This window comes from Oryctolagus cuniculus, chromosome 1, assembly GCF_051225735.1.
Source record: "Oryctolagus cuniculus isolate XC-2025 breed Fujian yellow rabbit chromosome 1, ASM5122573v1, whole genome shotgun sequence".
NCBI lineage: Eukaryota > Metazoa > Chordata > Mammalia > Lagomorpha > Leporidae > Oryctolagus > Oryctolagus cuniculus.
The window spans coordinates 53,932,332-53,946,368 of NC_142867.1; the positions used below are offsets into that span (position 1 = coordinate 53,932,332).

At 48.8% G+C, this 14,037-nt stretch overlaps 1 protein-coding gene across 5 annotated transcripts in view; it reads right to left on the reverse strand.

Annotated features, from left to right (window-relative positions):
- Positions 1 to 14,037, reverse strand: part of MICAL2 (microtubule associated monooxygenase, calponin and LIM domain containing 2) — a 227,475-nt gene that overhangs the window by 24,627 nt on the left and 188,811 nt on the right. For all 5 annotated transcript variants that reach the window (XM_051824773.3, XM_051824734.3, XM_051824729.3 and 2 more), the window contains 3 exons: positions 10,351 to 10,466; positions 5,306 to 5,398; positions 2,512 to 2,605 (listed from right to left, as the gene is read on the reverse strand). In XM_051824773.3, the coding sequence (XP_051680733.3) occupies positions 2,512 to 2,605; positions 5,306 to 5,398; positions 10,351 to 10,466 (303 nt within the window). The remainder of the gene's footprint in view (positions 1 to 2,511; positions 2,606 to 5,305; positions 5,399 to 10,350; positions 10,467 to 14,037) is intronic.

Below are 14,037 nucleotides of genomic sequence, written 5' to 3' on the forward strand. Positions count from 1 at the left end.
TGAAGTAGGGATGACAGGAATTTACAGAAGCTTTAGAAACTGTGTTTGTATAATTTTAATTTTAAGCAACAAAGAAAGATAAATCTTGGGACTGGTGTTATGGTGCAGTGGGTTAAGCCACCACTTGCAGTGCCAGCATACTCTGAGTGCAGGTTCGAGTCCCGGCTGCTCTGCTTCCATTCCAGCTTCCTGCTGATGTACCCAGGAAGCAACAGAGAATGGCCTAAGTACTTGAGCTCCTGCCACCATATGGGAGACCTGCATTGAGTTCCTGGATTCTGGCATCAGCCTGGCCCAGCATCGACTGTTGCAGCCATCTGAGGAGTGAACGAGTAGATAGAGGAGCACTCTCACACACACACTCTATCATAGTTCTTTCTAATAAATGAATAAAATAAAATAATTATATCTTAAAATACTTAATATCATAAAATACTAGTAATATTTTTGATATTCAATAATACTTGGTAAAAGCCTATTTAGGTCATTTTTTATGCCCACAATGCAGTACGCTCTCTGGTAGAAACGTTGCCCACCAGCACCCCCCATTCTCAAAGTGGAGATTATCCACATTTTTCAGAGGAGGAATCTAGGGTTAGAGAGGGTGACTGATTTTCCCAAGACTGTACCGCCTGACAGAGCAGCGCAGAACTTGAACACAGGGCCCTCTGATGCCTGCCACGCCAGTTTTCCCATCATGCCACCTGCTGGAGCACGCCCTAGCTCTCCTGGCACATCCTTTTCATGTCTAACGCTCCCGTTGAAATCAGCAGATTCTTAAAGACGAGTGCCAGAGCCATCTGGGTTGGGAAGCTGCAAGGGAAGTTCTTTTCACCAAAAGTCCCTCTGGCAGCTGCAGGGACAGGCAGCGAGAGCCACCAGTATTGTAAGGGAGCCCACTTCTGTTGGGCGCGTTTGGTAAGCTTTGCAAGGAAACGGACAGTGAATTCTAGTGAGAAAAGCAGTGAATATTAACAAATCAGCTACTCCAAGCCAGGCCCTGTGCTGGGGGTTCACGTGAATTGTCTTAGTTAATCCTCACCCCCAACAGCACAAACAGGTCTGATCACCACTCCCAGTTTACAAAGAAACTGAGGCGCAGAGTGGGCAAAGTTGGCCTGCAGCACTGCTCTGACACCTCAGGCAGCTGCAGCCCCCAGCCTCTAGCTCGGCCCTTGCAAGGCTCTGGGAGTGGCCCTCCCAGTCTGGCCTGCGTGACCTGGGCTGAGCCTCAGGCCCCAGGAGATCAGATCTGCCCTGGATAGCATCAACTCGCAAAGAATCCGACTTTCACAGTAACTGAGACCCTGATCTTTCACTGGGTTGACAGGAATAGGCTGCTAACACTGCGGCACTTAGAGATGTGTGTTTTGGGGTTTAGTTATATATATATATATATATATATATATATATATATATATATATATATATATCACATGTTATATGTTATACACCTCACACCCAGAAAGCAGAAGACAACACAGAGCTAAAGAAACAACACCTGTCCCAGCCCAGCAAATTCTCCAATTTGCTATCGCACCAATTCATTGTCCCTCCAATTCGTTATCACACCGCTGCTGGGTTTCCAAGACGCCAGAGTCTTTAAGTCATTGCTCATGGGTTAGGAGATTTCCTGTCTCCTTGTGCTTGGCTTCTGCATTTCCTAACCACCCTGGTTAGCTCCTGTGTCTCCCCTGGTTCTTGACTTCGATGTCACCCCTTCAAGGAAGCCCAGGCTCAGGGCTCCTCTACCCCCAGCATCAGTTAGAAGCCTCCTGGTCTGTTCACACTGTCCCCTAATGCTGGTGCCTTTCACAGCACACGGCATGCTCTATTGTGTTTTTCTCCACTGACATGTCTGAATTCCTCAACGCACTGCAAACTTCTCAAGGCCAAAACTGCAAGGTACTCACTGTTACAGACAGTGTGCTGCAGTCCGCCAGGCAGCAGGTCTTCTCCAGGCGAGCTCTAAGAATCTGAAGCTATCAGTGGGACTATCACCATTTATTCCCCTGCCTTAGATTAGGAAATATGCTAACAGAAGTGTTATATATCATTTCTTCATTAGTCTTTAATTCAGCTCATTTTAGATGAGAAGCCTAAAGTTTACAAAGCTTTGTAAAGTGACTGACCCAAGCTCATTCAGACAGTAAACAGAGACACCAACACTCTGACCCCAACTCTGGGCTTTGGATTGCTACCAACGTGGCTTGAACACCTCAGTCTGTGTCCTGAATGTATCCTCACCTCTGACTTGCAAAGAACATTTAACACCAGTTGGAAGGGAGACTGAGCAGACCAGCAACCCAGTTATAAGGCCTACAGGTGGATCAGGGCCCTTGATTTTAAACGTGGGAAGCAGGTGTAGATTTGACACCATCTCCATACCCACAGAATGCTCGGCAGCTGACCCTGTCTCGTTGTTTTGTCCGGAAGGTCAGGCCAGCACTAGCTTCAGCCCATGGACAGAGACCCATGGCTGCTGCTCAGTCTGCTGGGGTTGGGCCATACCTGCTTCTCCTCTCAGCGCCTTCTCCAGCCTCACGCCCTGGATCTCCGAAGCCCTCTGCCGCACCTCCACCTCCTCCAGCTGCCTCTGGATGGCCTGCAATGCCGGGATCACACGTCACATGGGCACTCTCTACGTGTCGAGTCACATGAGGGGGCTGGGTCTGCTGCTTGCTCTCCAGGAGGAAGCAGTACTTGACTTGGGATGTCACTGCCTTGACTGATGGACAAGCAACTCTGAATTCTCAAACTAGACCTTGAGGGCTCCCATCTTTACTATGAAACACAAGCAAGGTATATGTTCCGTCCATCCCAGATGGATGCTAAAACAGTCCCCCTTGCGAAGGTCAGATGCACAGATGTCCTCTATGACAGGCATATTGGGCTGGGCAGGGAGCGGGCAGTCCTCATAGCTTCGCGGCCTCTCACCAGTGCCCAGAGCTGCAGCCACCTCCCAGAGTGCAGCAGGGGCTCCTGGGGCAGACAGCGCACATTCACTCCACTTTCCCAAGGAGAACCAGCAGACGCCTCCCGAGAGGTGGGGGGCGGGGGCAGGAGACTGGGCTTGCTGCTTTTTCAGACTCTTCCGCTCCCTTAGCTACAAGCTGCACCTGCTGTCTCCTTGCACCACGGCTGCTGCCCAGGGTCCTTTCTCTGCAGACGTGTACTGTCACTTTGTTACTGACAGGTCGTTAGGATACAACACCAGGGCACAACCTCTGACTCCCCTTAGACTCATCAGAGACACCTATTAAGGTTTGGAGTCACGACTGGGTGTGCATTTATAGTTCTTCTCCCTGCTGGCTACTTTACTGCTGTGCACACGAGGAAGGAAACCTAGTGAAAGCTTCTCCTACGTAACCTTTGTTCGTCCCATCAATGTTATCGGCTTTCAGACCCCATGCTGCCCAAAGGCACACCCTTGGCCCAGCAGGTCAGTTAAAGGGACTGTCAGCTGTCTGTTCCTCCTCCCCTTACTTCAGTTCCATCTCACTCCCCTTCCTCCTTAACCCCACAGCCTCCTGAGTCTCCCCAGCAACCACAGGCACATCCAATCCTGAGAAGAGGCCGCCGCAGGGGTGGGGCCCGAGTGGCCCCCTGGCTCTTCTTGTCCCAGCAAGTGCTTAAGCCCCAAGCCCGTCATCTGAAAGAGACGGAAATTCTATTTTAAAATGACTTGCGCTTTCATGCCCCCTTCCTCTCTGTCTCTCTTTTAAAGTCAATTAAATCTTTAGAAATCCATCTCTTTCTGGCATGGCACAGAATCACCAAAGAAGGGAAACATTTCAATGACTCTGTTACTGATTACTGTGCACTCACGGCCATGTGGTTGCTATGGACTGAATGTCTCTGTCCCCTCTAAATTCATAGGCTGAAGCCTGAACCCCCAACATGATTGTGTTTGGAGTGTGAACCTCTAAGGAAGTGATTATGGCTAAATGAGGCCATGAGGGCGGGGTCCTAATCTGATGGGATCCGTGCCCTTTAAAAGAAGAGGGAGAGATACCAGGGATCTCAGTCTCCCTCCCTCCCTCCCTTCCTCCCTCCCTCCCTCCCTCCCTCCCTCCCTCCCTCCCTCCCTTCCTTCCTTCCTTCCTTCCTTCCTTCCTTCCTTCCTTCCTTCCTTCCTTCCTCTGTCCCTGCCACCCCCACGCGTAAACACAGAAAGACCATGGGCGGACACAGCAGGAAGGCAGCCATCTATAAGCTGGGGAGAGAGGCCACGCCTGTGACACCTTGAACTTGGACTCCTAGCCTCAAGAATGGTGAGAAAAATAACCGTCTGCTGTTTAAGCCACCAGGCTGTGGTGTTCTGTTATGGCTGCCCTAGCAGGGTCACCCAGTGCTCATTCTTCAGAACCAAAGGGTAAATGTCTTAAGATGCAAGGGACCACTGTGGATGCTGGCAGGTTAGAACCCAAAAGGCCGCTCCAATCCTTCTCTAATTGACACCTGCTGTATGCAGTGAGAAGACAAGGAGGAGAAATTGCTGAGTTAGCTCCGGGGAATCTGTGGGAGTGTGCCCGGCCACAAGGTGAGGGTAGCTCCTGCCTTAGCTCCTGGGAAGGGTACGGAGGCCACTACGTGACTGCATTCTTGCCAGAGACAATCCACGGGATGGTGTGACCAGCTGCAGGCAGAGCTGGAGAGAGGGCTCTAAGGCTCTGTTATTGCATCAACAGGAGTGGCCATCCTACGTGGGCGTGTCTGCAACCCCAACTGTTCTCCCCGGCTAGGGTAGGGTCCGCAGGGGGACGGAGCCTGTCGCGACTCTGTTTCACGTTGCTGTCTGTGGCCGAGGCAGGCAGAGCACCCAGAGCACGAATGTTTGGAGTCAGCAGCAAGGCTGGAAGTCTACCACTGGCGTGCTGGAGAGCAGCGCTTTCAACTAATCCTGAAGAGCAGTCAGCCCCCAGCGGTCAGCTGTGCAGCAGAGACGCTGCCCCAGGGTTGGTGGAGGGCTTCTGTCCTCATAAAGCACAAAACTAAAACCACTGCCACGAGGTCGTCAGGCCCAGGATGATTCCCAAGGCCATGTGCTGGCTCCCTGTGCAGGTGGACAGGGCTGGGCTGGACTGGGCCAGCTCCACTCCTGGCTCTGCAGGGCCCACAGTCCTGCTGGGGACTGAGCCAGGCCTTTCAGATACCACACGCCTGGTCTCTCAGAGAAGACTGCCCTCAGCCCAGTGGCCTCCCCCAGGATAAAGCAGACTCCCAAGGGGCTTTTGGTACGGATCCCCAGGACCCCAGTGTCCCAGGCTCCGGGCCACCTCTTCATCTCAAGTCCGTGTCTGACCTGAGCCTTATGGAGTCGTTTCAGTTCCTCTTGCTTAGCCAACTGCTTGGTTGCTTTTTCCAGCTTCCTTCTTTTTCTAAGCATCTTGTTCTCCTATGAAAACAAAGAGAAGAAAAAATCAGACTGAGAAAAATGGGGTTGAAATTTCCAAAATGTTGTCACAGGCTTCTGCCCTCTCCGAGCAATGGGTCCTGGTTATGGCTTAGCCTCCAGGATAACGCCTTCAGTAGCACTTTCATTTTGATGGAAATGAGCTATAACTTTCCTGGTCAAGATGGAGGAGCCACTGGCCATAGTGGCCATCAGGCCACCTGAAATGAGGCGAATGTGAATAAGGCATTGAATTTTAAATTTTATTTAATTTTAACGAATTTGAAAGTAATCTAAAGTGGCCACACATGGCTAGTAGGTGCTACATGGGGAAGCTTGTGTGTGTGTGCATGCAGGGGGTATGTAGGTGAGAGTGCTGGCTAGGTTTAGTGGAGGGGTGGAATGATACAAGAATGATGCTTTACATGGGTGTGACCATACAGCCCAGGGCTGATGGGCCTGGGAGAGACAGAGAGCCAAACTCTCTCACTACATGAAAACCAGTTAACAATTTAAAATAGTACTTAGGGGCCAGTGTTGTGGCATAGCAGATAAAGCCACTGCCTGCAGCATTGGCATCCCATATGGGCACTGGCTCAAGCCCTGGCTGCTCCCATTCCAATCCAGCTCCCTATTAATACACCTGGGGAAGCAGCAAAAGATGGCCCAAGTGCTAGGGCCCCTGCACCCATGCGGGAGGCCCAGAAGAAACTCCTGGCTCCTGGCTTCAGACAGCCCAGTTCCAGCTGTTGCAGCCATTTGGGGAATGAACCAGCAGGTGGAAGATCTCTCTCTTTCCCTCTCTTTCTATCTCTCTGTAACTCTGCCTTTCAAATACATAAACAAATCTTTAAAAACATAGCATTTAGTTTGGGTCTACAGTGCCTAACTAAACCTAGGAATCTAAATAACTCACATAAAAGAGTTTCTCAGCTTGTGATTGGCATAAGATTGCTCCTACCCTCCCCTCTCATTGCTCATACCAATGCAGCATGACCATCACTGAGTTTTGTGTGTGTGCCTGGGGTGGTTAAACAAGGAAAGAAAAAAGAAGATTCAAAATTGTGTGAAACAGAGGTCTGAATCTTGAAGGCGTTGCTTTTCAGAGAAAGGGGAAGTGGTGGTGTGGTCAGTTCCACCTGTTGAAAAGTTCAGGATACACCTGGTCAGAGAAGCGGCCATGACCTGAAGGGTGAGCACTGGTCCGGGAGCCACAGAGGTGCCGCTGGAGCCCAGCTGAGCCGTGTGAGCTGCAGCCTGGTCTTACAGTTGGAAAACCCCAGGCTCCTCTTCAGGTGAGTGAGGAGGACCAAATGCCTACCTTGCATGGATGTGAAGGGGCTAAATCGGGCCCAGCCCTTTGCAGAACACCTCAACAAGAGGAGAGGTACCCAGTGATAGCATGCTTGTTATTATTCAGCATGCCAATTATACGATCATAAATCAGCATGATTACTTTTATCAGAAATTATTTCTGCGTACAGTACTTTGTTTTAAATATACATATGAGGGGACTTCAAAAAGTTCATGGGAAATGGAATTAAAAGATAAAAATTTATTTTGGTGCAAAAAAGATTTTGAAATCCATGATTTTTTTTTATGTGTGTTTCCCTTGTACTGCTTGAAAACCCGTGTGTGTGTGTGTACATATACACATCTTGTGTATACAAAATAAATGTTCAAATTGGGCTAATTTCTATTTATTTTCCATATATCAGAAATTAGGAGCCAACATTGTGGTGCAGCAGATTACTGGAGCATTGGTTCAAGTCCTGGGTGCTCTGCTTCCAATCCAGCCCCCTGCTAATGCACCTGGGAAAGTAGTGGAAGATGGTCCAAGTGCTTGGTTCCCTGTTACCCATGTGGGAGACCTGGATGGAGTTCCTGGCTTCTGGCTTTGGTCTGTTCTAACCATTTGGGCAGTAAGCCAGTGGATGGAAGATCTCTCTCTCCCCATCTCTCCCTCTCTCCTTCTCCCTCTCTCTCTGTCATTCTGCCTTTCAAATAAATAAATGAGTCTTAAAAAAAAAGAAACACGGATGAGGGCATACTAGTGATCTCTTTATAATGCTGGCAGGCACAAATATGGCATTTAGGAAATATTACTGCTATACTGGTCCATGGGCACTCAATTACTGTGGTTAAGTTGAATATTTGCTTGTTAAATGGTTATAAATCCATAAGGGAGGAATAGAGACCTAACAGGCCTGACTCGGGACCCAGCCAGAGGAATCTGGGTCATTCCTTAGGAACACATGTGGGCTCAGGCTTTAGGGACATTGCCGATGTGTCACCCATCCCGCGGACATGCAGGCAGCAGCCTTCATTCTCTGTAGGAATGCATCCAGGTATGAGGCTTCAGAACTTCAACAGGTCATCAGTCTCGATGATGGAATTCTTCTAGAATTTTCCTTAGGACCTAGAATCCTAGAAAGACCTTTCAGCTCTCATAACCCAGCCACTCCGTATCACATGGTCTTTGTTTCTAGGAAGTGACTTCAAGATTGAATGTCAAGGTTTCAAGTCTTTTGCCCGCAGGACCTACTAGGAACTGTGTGGAAAGGCTGTGGGCTGGGGACCTTTAGCAGTTGTTATGGATCATCTAACTCAATCTACAGAGAGCCAGTTCACTTATTTAACAAGCATCTCTTGAGCTTGCCTTCTACTAAGCTACAGGATAAATCCTCACATTTATTGGGTGCTGTATTAAGTATTTCATAAGCATCATCTCATTTATTCCCCCAACTGCACTTATTTTACAGATGTGGAAATTAGAACTCAGAGAGGTTAAGTAACATTCCCAAGAGACACGGCTGGTTATCAGCGGAGCCAGGAGTGGAGCCTACGTAGCCTAGACCCCGTATGCCCACTTCCATGCAGAGAGTACTGCCTTTCCTGTGCCTAAGACCAGGCACATCAAGGACCCCTGCTCTAGAGTGGGTGTCCCATGGCAATGTCAGCATTCCCCAAAAAGAAGGCCAACTGATACAAGATCAAGGAGGGCTGCTTTGATAGCATCATGTGGTCTTGGTGCCTCCTAGCAGTCAAACTATCAAACCCTCAGGGCTCTATCATGAGTTAGCAAAACAGAAGCTAGGGGAGGAAAGAAAGCCACTTACTGCCCTTTGTTAGAAAGACACTGACACCAGAAAGGAAGCTTTACAAACAAATACTCATAGAGCCCTATAAAATGTCAGGCACAATTCTTATATCCCCAGTGATAATGATGATGCAGAGAGGAGAGGAGAGAGGCTAAGGAAGAAAAGAGACAGTGAAGGAAAAGAGAGAGATACAGCAGAAGTAAAGATGAATGGTCATGCCTCCTCCTGCCACAGACTCTTAGATCCAGGCAAAAGCATGGGAGGAGAAATGGTGGGGGATGGGTAAAGCCAGAGAGAGAGGGAGAGAGGACATATCCTATCTCCAGCTTCCTGGAAAAAGGTTCACGGGAGCTGGCATGGGTTCTGTGCCATCTGGCTGGATCAGACCTGCATGGGACAGAAGAGGCAAGGAATCCAGAGGACAAGAGTCTCCCCTAGCTCCTGCAGTGGGAACCCACGGGAAGTCATAAATAAGCTATCCTCTTGCCAGCTTCCTCTCCTGCAAGACCAGGCCATTCCGAAGTCAGGGGGCAGCATGCCGTACCCCCTCCTCAAGTGTAAGCGATGAATGGCTCTGTACTGGGCCAGTAGGAGGACAAGGAGCTCTCTGTGAGCTGGTCCTAGGTACCAAGGTCTTGCTACTTTAATGGGTTTGGGCCACTCCATTCTTTGACTTTCTGCAAGTGTTAGGGATGGCTCAAGCCAGGACCTCTGGCTCATTTGAATGTAGGATCACTCAAGGGGATGATTGGGCCAGTAAGAAAACCCCAGAAATCAATGCAATACACAGAATTCATGTGTTGAGTACTGAACAAATCAGATGCACACAGAAATAAATCCAAATATGTTCTCTTTCCCCCACCTCTTCTCTCTCTCTCTCTCTCTCTCTCACACACACACACACGTCCCAGCTTCCTTCTGATTTGTTCCTAGTGTTCTGAGCTGGGCCATGGGGAGTTGGAACCCCTGAGCGATTTGAGATGACGCCAAAGCTCCTAATGCCAGATATGGAAAAGTTGAGTCTGAGTAAACACACTTGGTCTTCCCCCCCTTCCTCTCCAGATCCTCAGTGCTCCAAAAAGTAAACACTGCCAGAGTAGTGAACCACTTCTCTGTCCACCCGGGAAGCATTCTGGGTCCAGCCATTGAGCTCCCTCCCGCAGCCCTGGTGGAAAGGCTCCAGCCCCAGTAGACAAAGAACACAGCAGCTGGCTTTGGTCGAGGGCTGCTTCTCTCTGTGTCTTTAGATGTGTACACTTAGACACGCCGACAGGGAAGCAGCCAAGTTTGTGTTTGTCGTCTACGGGCACGAGGGCTGTCAAGGGTCCTCCAGAAGTACCAACGTTCCCTAAGCAAAGAGGACTGCTGGCGCCCCAGCGGGCACAGGGCAGGTCCCTTCCACGGGGGGCTCCTCGGACTATCTGCGTCTCGATGCAACTGCATGCTTCATTTCATCCTCCTGATTAGAATAAACATAACATTTTCCATGCAATCTGCCTCTAGTGCTTCTTAAATGAAGCTGTGTCTCCCTCGGGGAAATACGCATCTGCTTGCTGTGATTTTTTCAATGGTTTGCTCATTGGACTACATATTAAATCCGCTTTAAGAGCTTCAGTCACCAAATGGCTTTAAGTATATTTGTCTCTGTATCGTCCCTCCCCAATCTGAGTCGCTGAGAAAGTTTTTTTTTTTGGGGGGGTGGGGGCTGGCGGGGGGGTGTTCCAGGTGAAAAGAAGGGCTGCAGATGCAATGTAACACGATCCTCCTAGGAAACCCACTGCACTGGGTCTGCAGTATGGAAGGTCCACGGCCCCCACCCGCCCAGGCCCTCTTTGATTTTCCAAGCGCTGTTACCTTTGCCTGCAAGGAGAGCTCGGAACCTGAGCCTTCATCTCCAGAGGAGGAGGTGGTGGAAGACGGGGGAGAGGGAGCCTCCGTCACCTGTGCTCTGACAGGGATGCGCTGGGGGCCTGAAATGGGAACAGAAGGACTCAGTGAACTGCTAGCTTCTTTTCCTGCTCCACGACCCAAAGCTGCCTCGCCCTCCTCCCCACTTCTCCCCATTCCCTTTCTCCCCGCCTGCCCCTCACTGCACCTGCCAGGAGCGTGAGGCAGCAGTACCTAAGGGCAACTGAAAATTTGGCCCTCCACGTTAATTACATTTCTGGACCCCTGCCAAGGGCTTTGCAGCTCTCTTTTCACATTAAGAATAGAAAAAGGTATTATGCAGAAATCAATTAATTCCTTAAACACCATTTATAGGGTGTGTTGCTTAGAATGCATTCAGAGATGAAATCCATTATTAAAATGCATGTCTGAAGTTAGCTGAGTTACCTAAATGCTTGTGTAACGTTCGTTCTGCAGAGTAATTGAATGCAAAAAAAGTCAGAGCCAGCTCTTAAACAAATCGCCCTTCTGCGGCTCACAGCATCTGGCACCCATTTTTACTACATGACATCTGCTCAGTGTAAAAGAGCTGGCGTCAGAATGTCTGGTCATAGAAAAAAAAAAAAAAAACCTCCCAAATGTAATCAGAAGCAAAAGGACTCTAAGCCCAAGGTTTTATCACATAGTCTCATGCAACATAAATATTTCATTAATTATGGCTAAACAAATGCCACTTTTATTTTCCCAACTTGCAGATATTATCACACTGTTGAAGTGATGATCCCGGTGCCAGGAAAGGCAGTTCAAGATAGGGAAGGCTCAACAATGGAGGGCCCACGGGACAGCCATAGTGGGGGGCGGGGATACGCCAGCCTCGGCACACGCGGTAGACGGTCGCAATGTGCCCATGCCAACCAAACTCTCCTTGCGAGCTGGCTGGGGACCACGTGAGAGAAGGTCTTCCAGGTGCTGCGGGCAGCTTTTATCCTTCTCAGTGAGAACATCTGCTTCTACACATCAACCTGATGCAGAGTCAATGACGGATATCTGGACTAAGCCACTGTAGACACTGGGCGTGAGAGCCTGTTACGAATTCAGGATAGGACATAGGACGGTGACCACCCTTACCCTGCCCTGGCAGCTTGGACGTGAATAGAAATACGTGCTGAGTGTGTGGTGAGGAGGGGTGGAGAGGGAGGGGGTGGAAAAGCAATTCCAGCTCAACTCACGTTTTCTCCACCCTGCCTTCTTCCCTCCATAATTTGAAAGTATTCACCCCAGTGGGAGAGGCCAAGTTTTACAAAAGAAGGGTAATTTTAACCTCCAGGAGCCCATTTACATATGCTGTTATTTGAAGCAAAATAATGCCAAACATGTATATAGTAACACAGCCACTCCGGGGAGGGAGGTTGCTGTTTTCCGCTTTAATTTGCCAGATGGGAAAGCTCAGGTGAAGATTGGATCAGGGCAGGGCACCATCATGGGAGGAGGCGTGGTTAGGCCTGAACTGGGGTGGTGGCCTCCTTGCAGCCACTAAATGCCATGGAGTAATTCAGAGTCTGAGCACGCCCTTGGAGTGTGTGAGCCTGAGGAACTCACTGCACCTCCCTGATTTCTCAGAATCACAATTTCTAACTTGCAGCGTTGCTGGGAAGGAGCAATGCTAAGCGGCATAAATTGCCCAACACAGCACCCAGTACACTGTGTGTGCAGGAGGAAGCCTTATCGTCATCAGCATCAGCATCATCCGTCAAAGTATCAACACTGCAAGATTAGCAAAACTGCCTAGTTACCCTTCAGTCCTGGAAGAAGTAAATACAAACCTAAAGCTGAAATTTAACTTTCAAAAAATATTTCCATTCAATGGCACCTTGAAATCGAGGACAAACTGTGTCCAAATATAATGCACATGTTAAACTGGCAGGAGAAAAGAGATAGAGCCACTTCATTCTCTTCTCCTTCACCCTCAAGGAGGTCATTTTTGGTTTGCAGTTTTTAGAAACTTTGTAGCTTTGTTCCATTCCCCCAGTGTTGCAGTGACTGATTCTGGAATTGATCTTCAACCACAAAGCTCTAGCAGTCAGGACAAATGTATATGGAGGATCTGTTTCCAGACATCGGGGCAGGTGGTAATACAGAACTGTGTCAGAGGCAAGAAGTAGCACAGAACAGCCCCACGTACAGTGGGCTTCTGCCTGCGGGCCCTCCACAGACTGCCGTGGACACAGGAAGGAAGTATCTATGGAGAGGAGCGAAGACAGAGATGGGACTTTGGGGCACACTGAGGAGCTGGAATGTGTGGGGCACAGCCCTGGAGAGGAGCTATGCAAAAACAGCATGGTAGTCCCTGTGAGTCTACTGCTTAACAGTTAGCTACGGATGGGTAGAGAGAAATTCCATGAGGGTGGGGAGAAACTACTGGGAAATCACAGGCAAGCAATCCCCAAAGCTTTTGCAGGACTGGGAAATGTTCAAGTTCTACCCAGCCAGGGCGGAACAAATATGTGAGGCTTGAGCAGAGACCATGAAAGACTCACACTTTATTAACAGGGGCAGATCAGCCCTGGAGTACAGGCTATTACATACCTGAACAATGCCGCTCACAACGCAAGCCTCAGGGGAACAAAGCGAACTAAAAGGGACTTCACTGCCTGCCAAACATTCTTTACTCCCTAGGTAATGTTCTTTCTTTATTTTTCTGAAAGATTATTGTATTTATTTGAAGGGCAGAATTACACAAAGAGGGAGGGGGAGAGGGAGAGAGAAAGAGAGACAGAACGAAATCTTTCGTCTGCTGGTTCACTTCCCAAATGGTTGCAATGGCCAGGATTGGGCCAGGTTGAAACCAGGAGCCTGGAATTCCATCCAGGTCTCCCACAGGAGTGGCAGGGGCCCAAACTCTTAGGCCATCCTCTGCTGCCTTCTCAGGCACATCAGCAGGGAGCTGGATCAGAAGTGAAGCAGCCAGGACTCAACCCAGCTCATATGGGATGCCAGTGTTGCAGGGGGTGGCTTAACCAGATGCACCATGACACAGGCCCCTATTTAAACATACTTTAAATATAGAAATAAAATCTAGACACTCTACAGTGTAATTGCCTCATGCCTAATAGTGTAGCAGCTGGTAAACAATGACTGTGTGTGTGTGTGTGTGTGTGTATGGCAGGATGATTTGAAAATCAAGAGAAGAATTAGAGAGTAAAATCAGACCTAGAAATGACAGATACGATGGAATTAGCACACAACAATCCTGAAATAGATACAATAAGTGTACTCAAGAGTTTAAAAAGAATGTTCCCCCCAACCCCCCCCCCCAAAAAAAAACCTGCTAGACTAATAAACAAGTTTGAAAGTTGCAGGTTACAAAATTAATATATAAAAATCTGTAGCATTTCTACACACTAATTATGCATTATCAAAAAGAAATCCTAGAAACTCATGGAAGCAGAGAGCAGAGTGTTTACCAGGGACTAGGGCTGGGCTGGGGAGTCAGAGAGATGCTGGGCGAGAACACAACATTTCAGTTACAAGGAACAAGTCAGTACAACATGATGACTAGAGTTCATCATTATGGTTTGCATTCTGGAAAACTGCTAAGAGAACAGACTCTAAGTGTTCTCAACACAAAAGCTGACAAGTTTGTGAGATAATGCA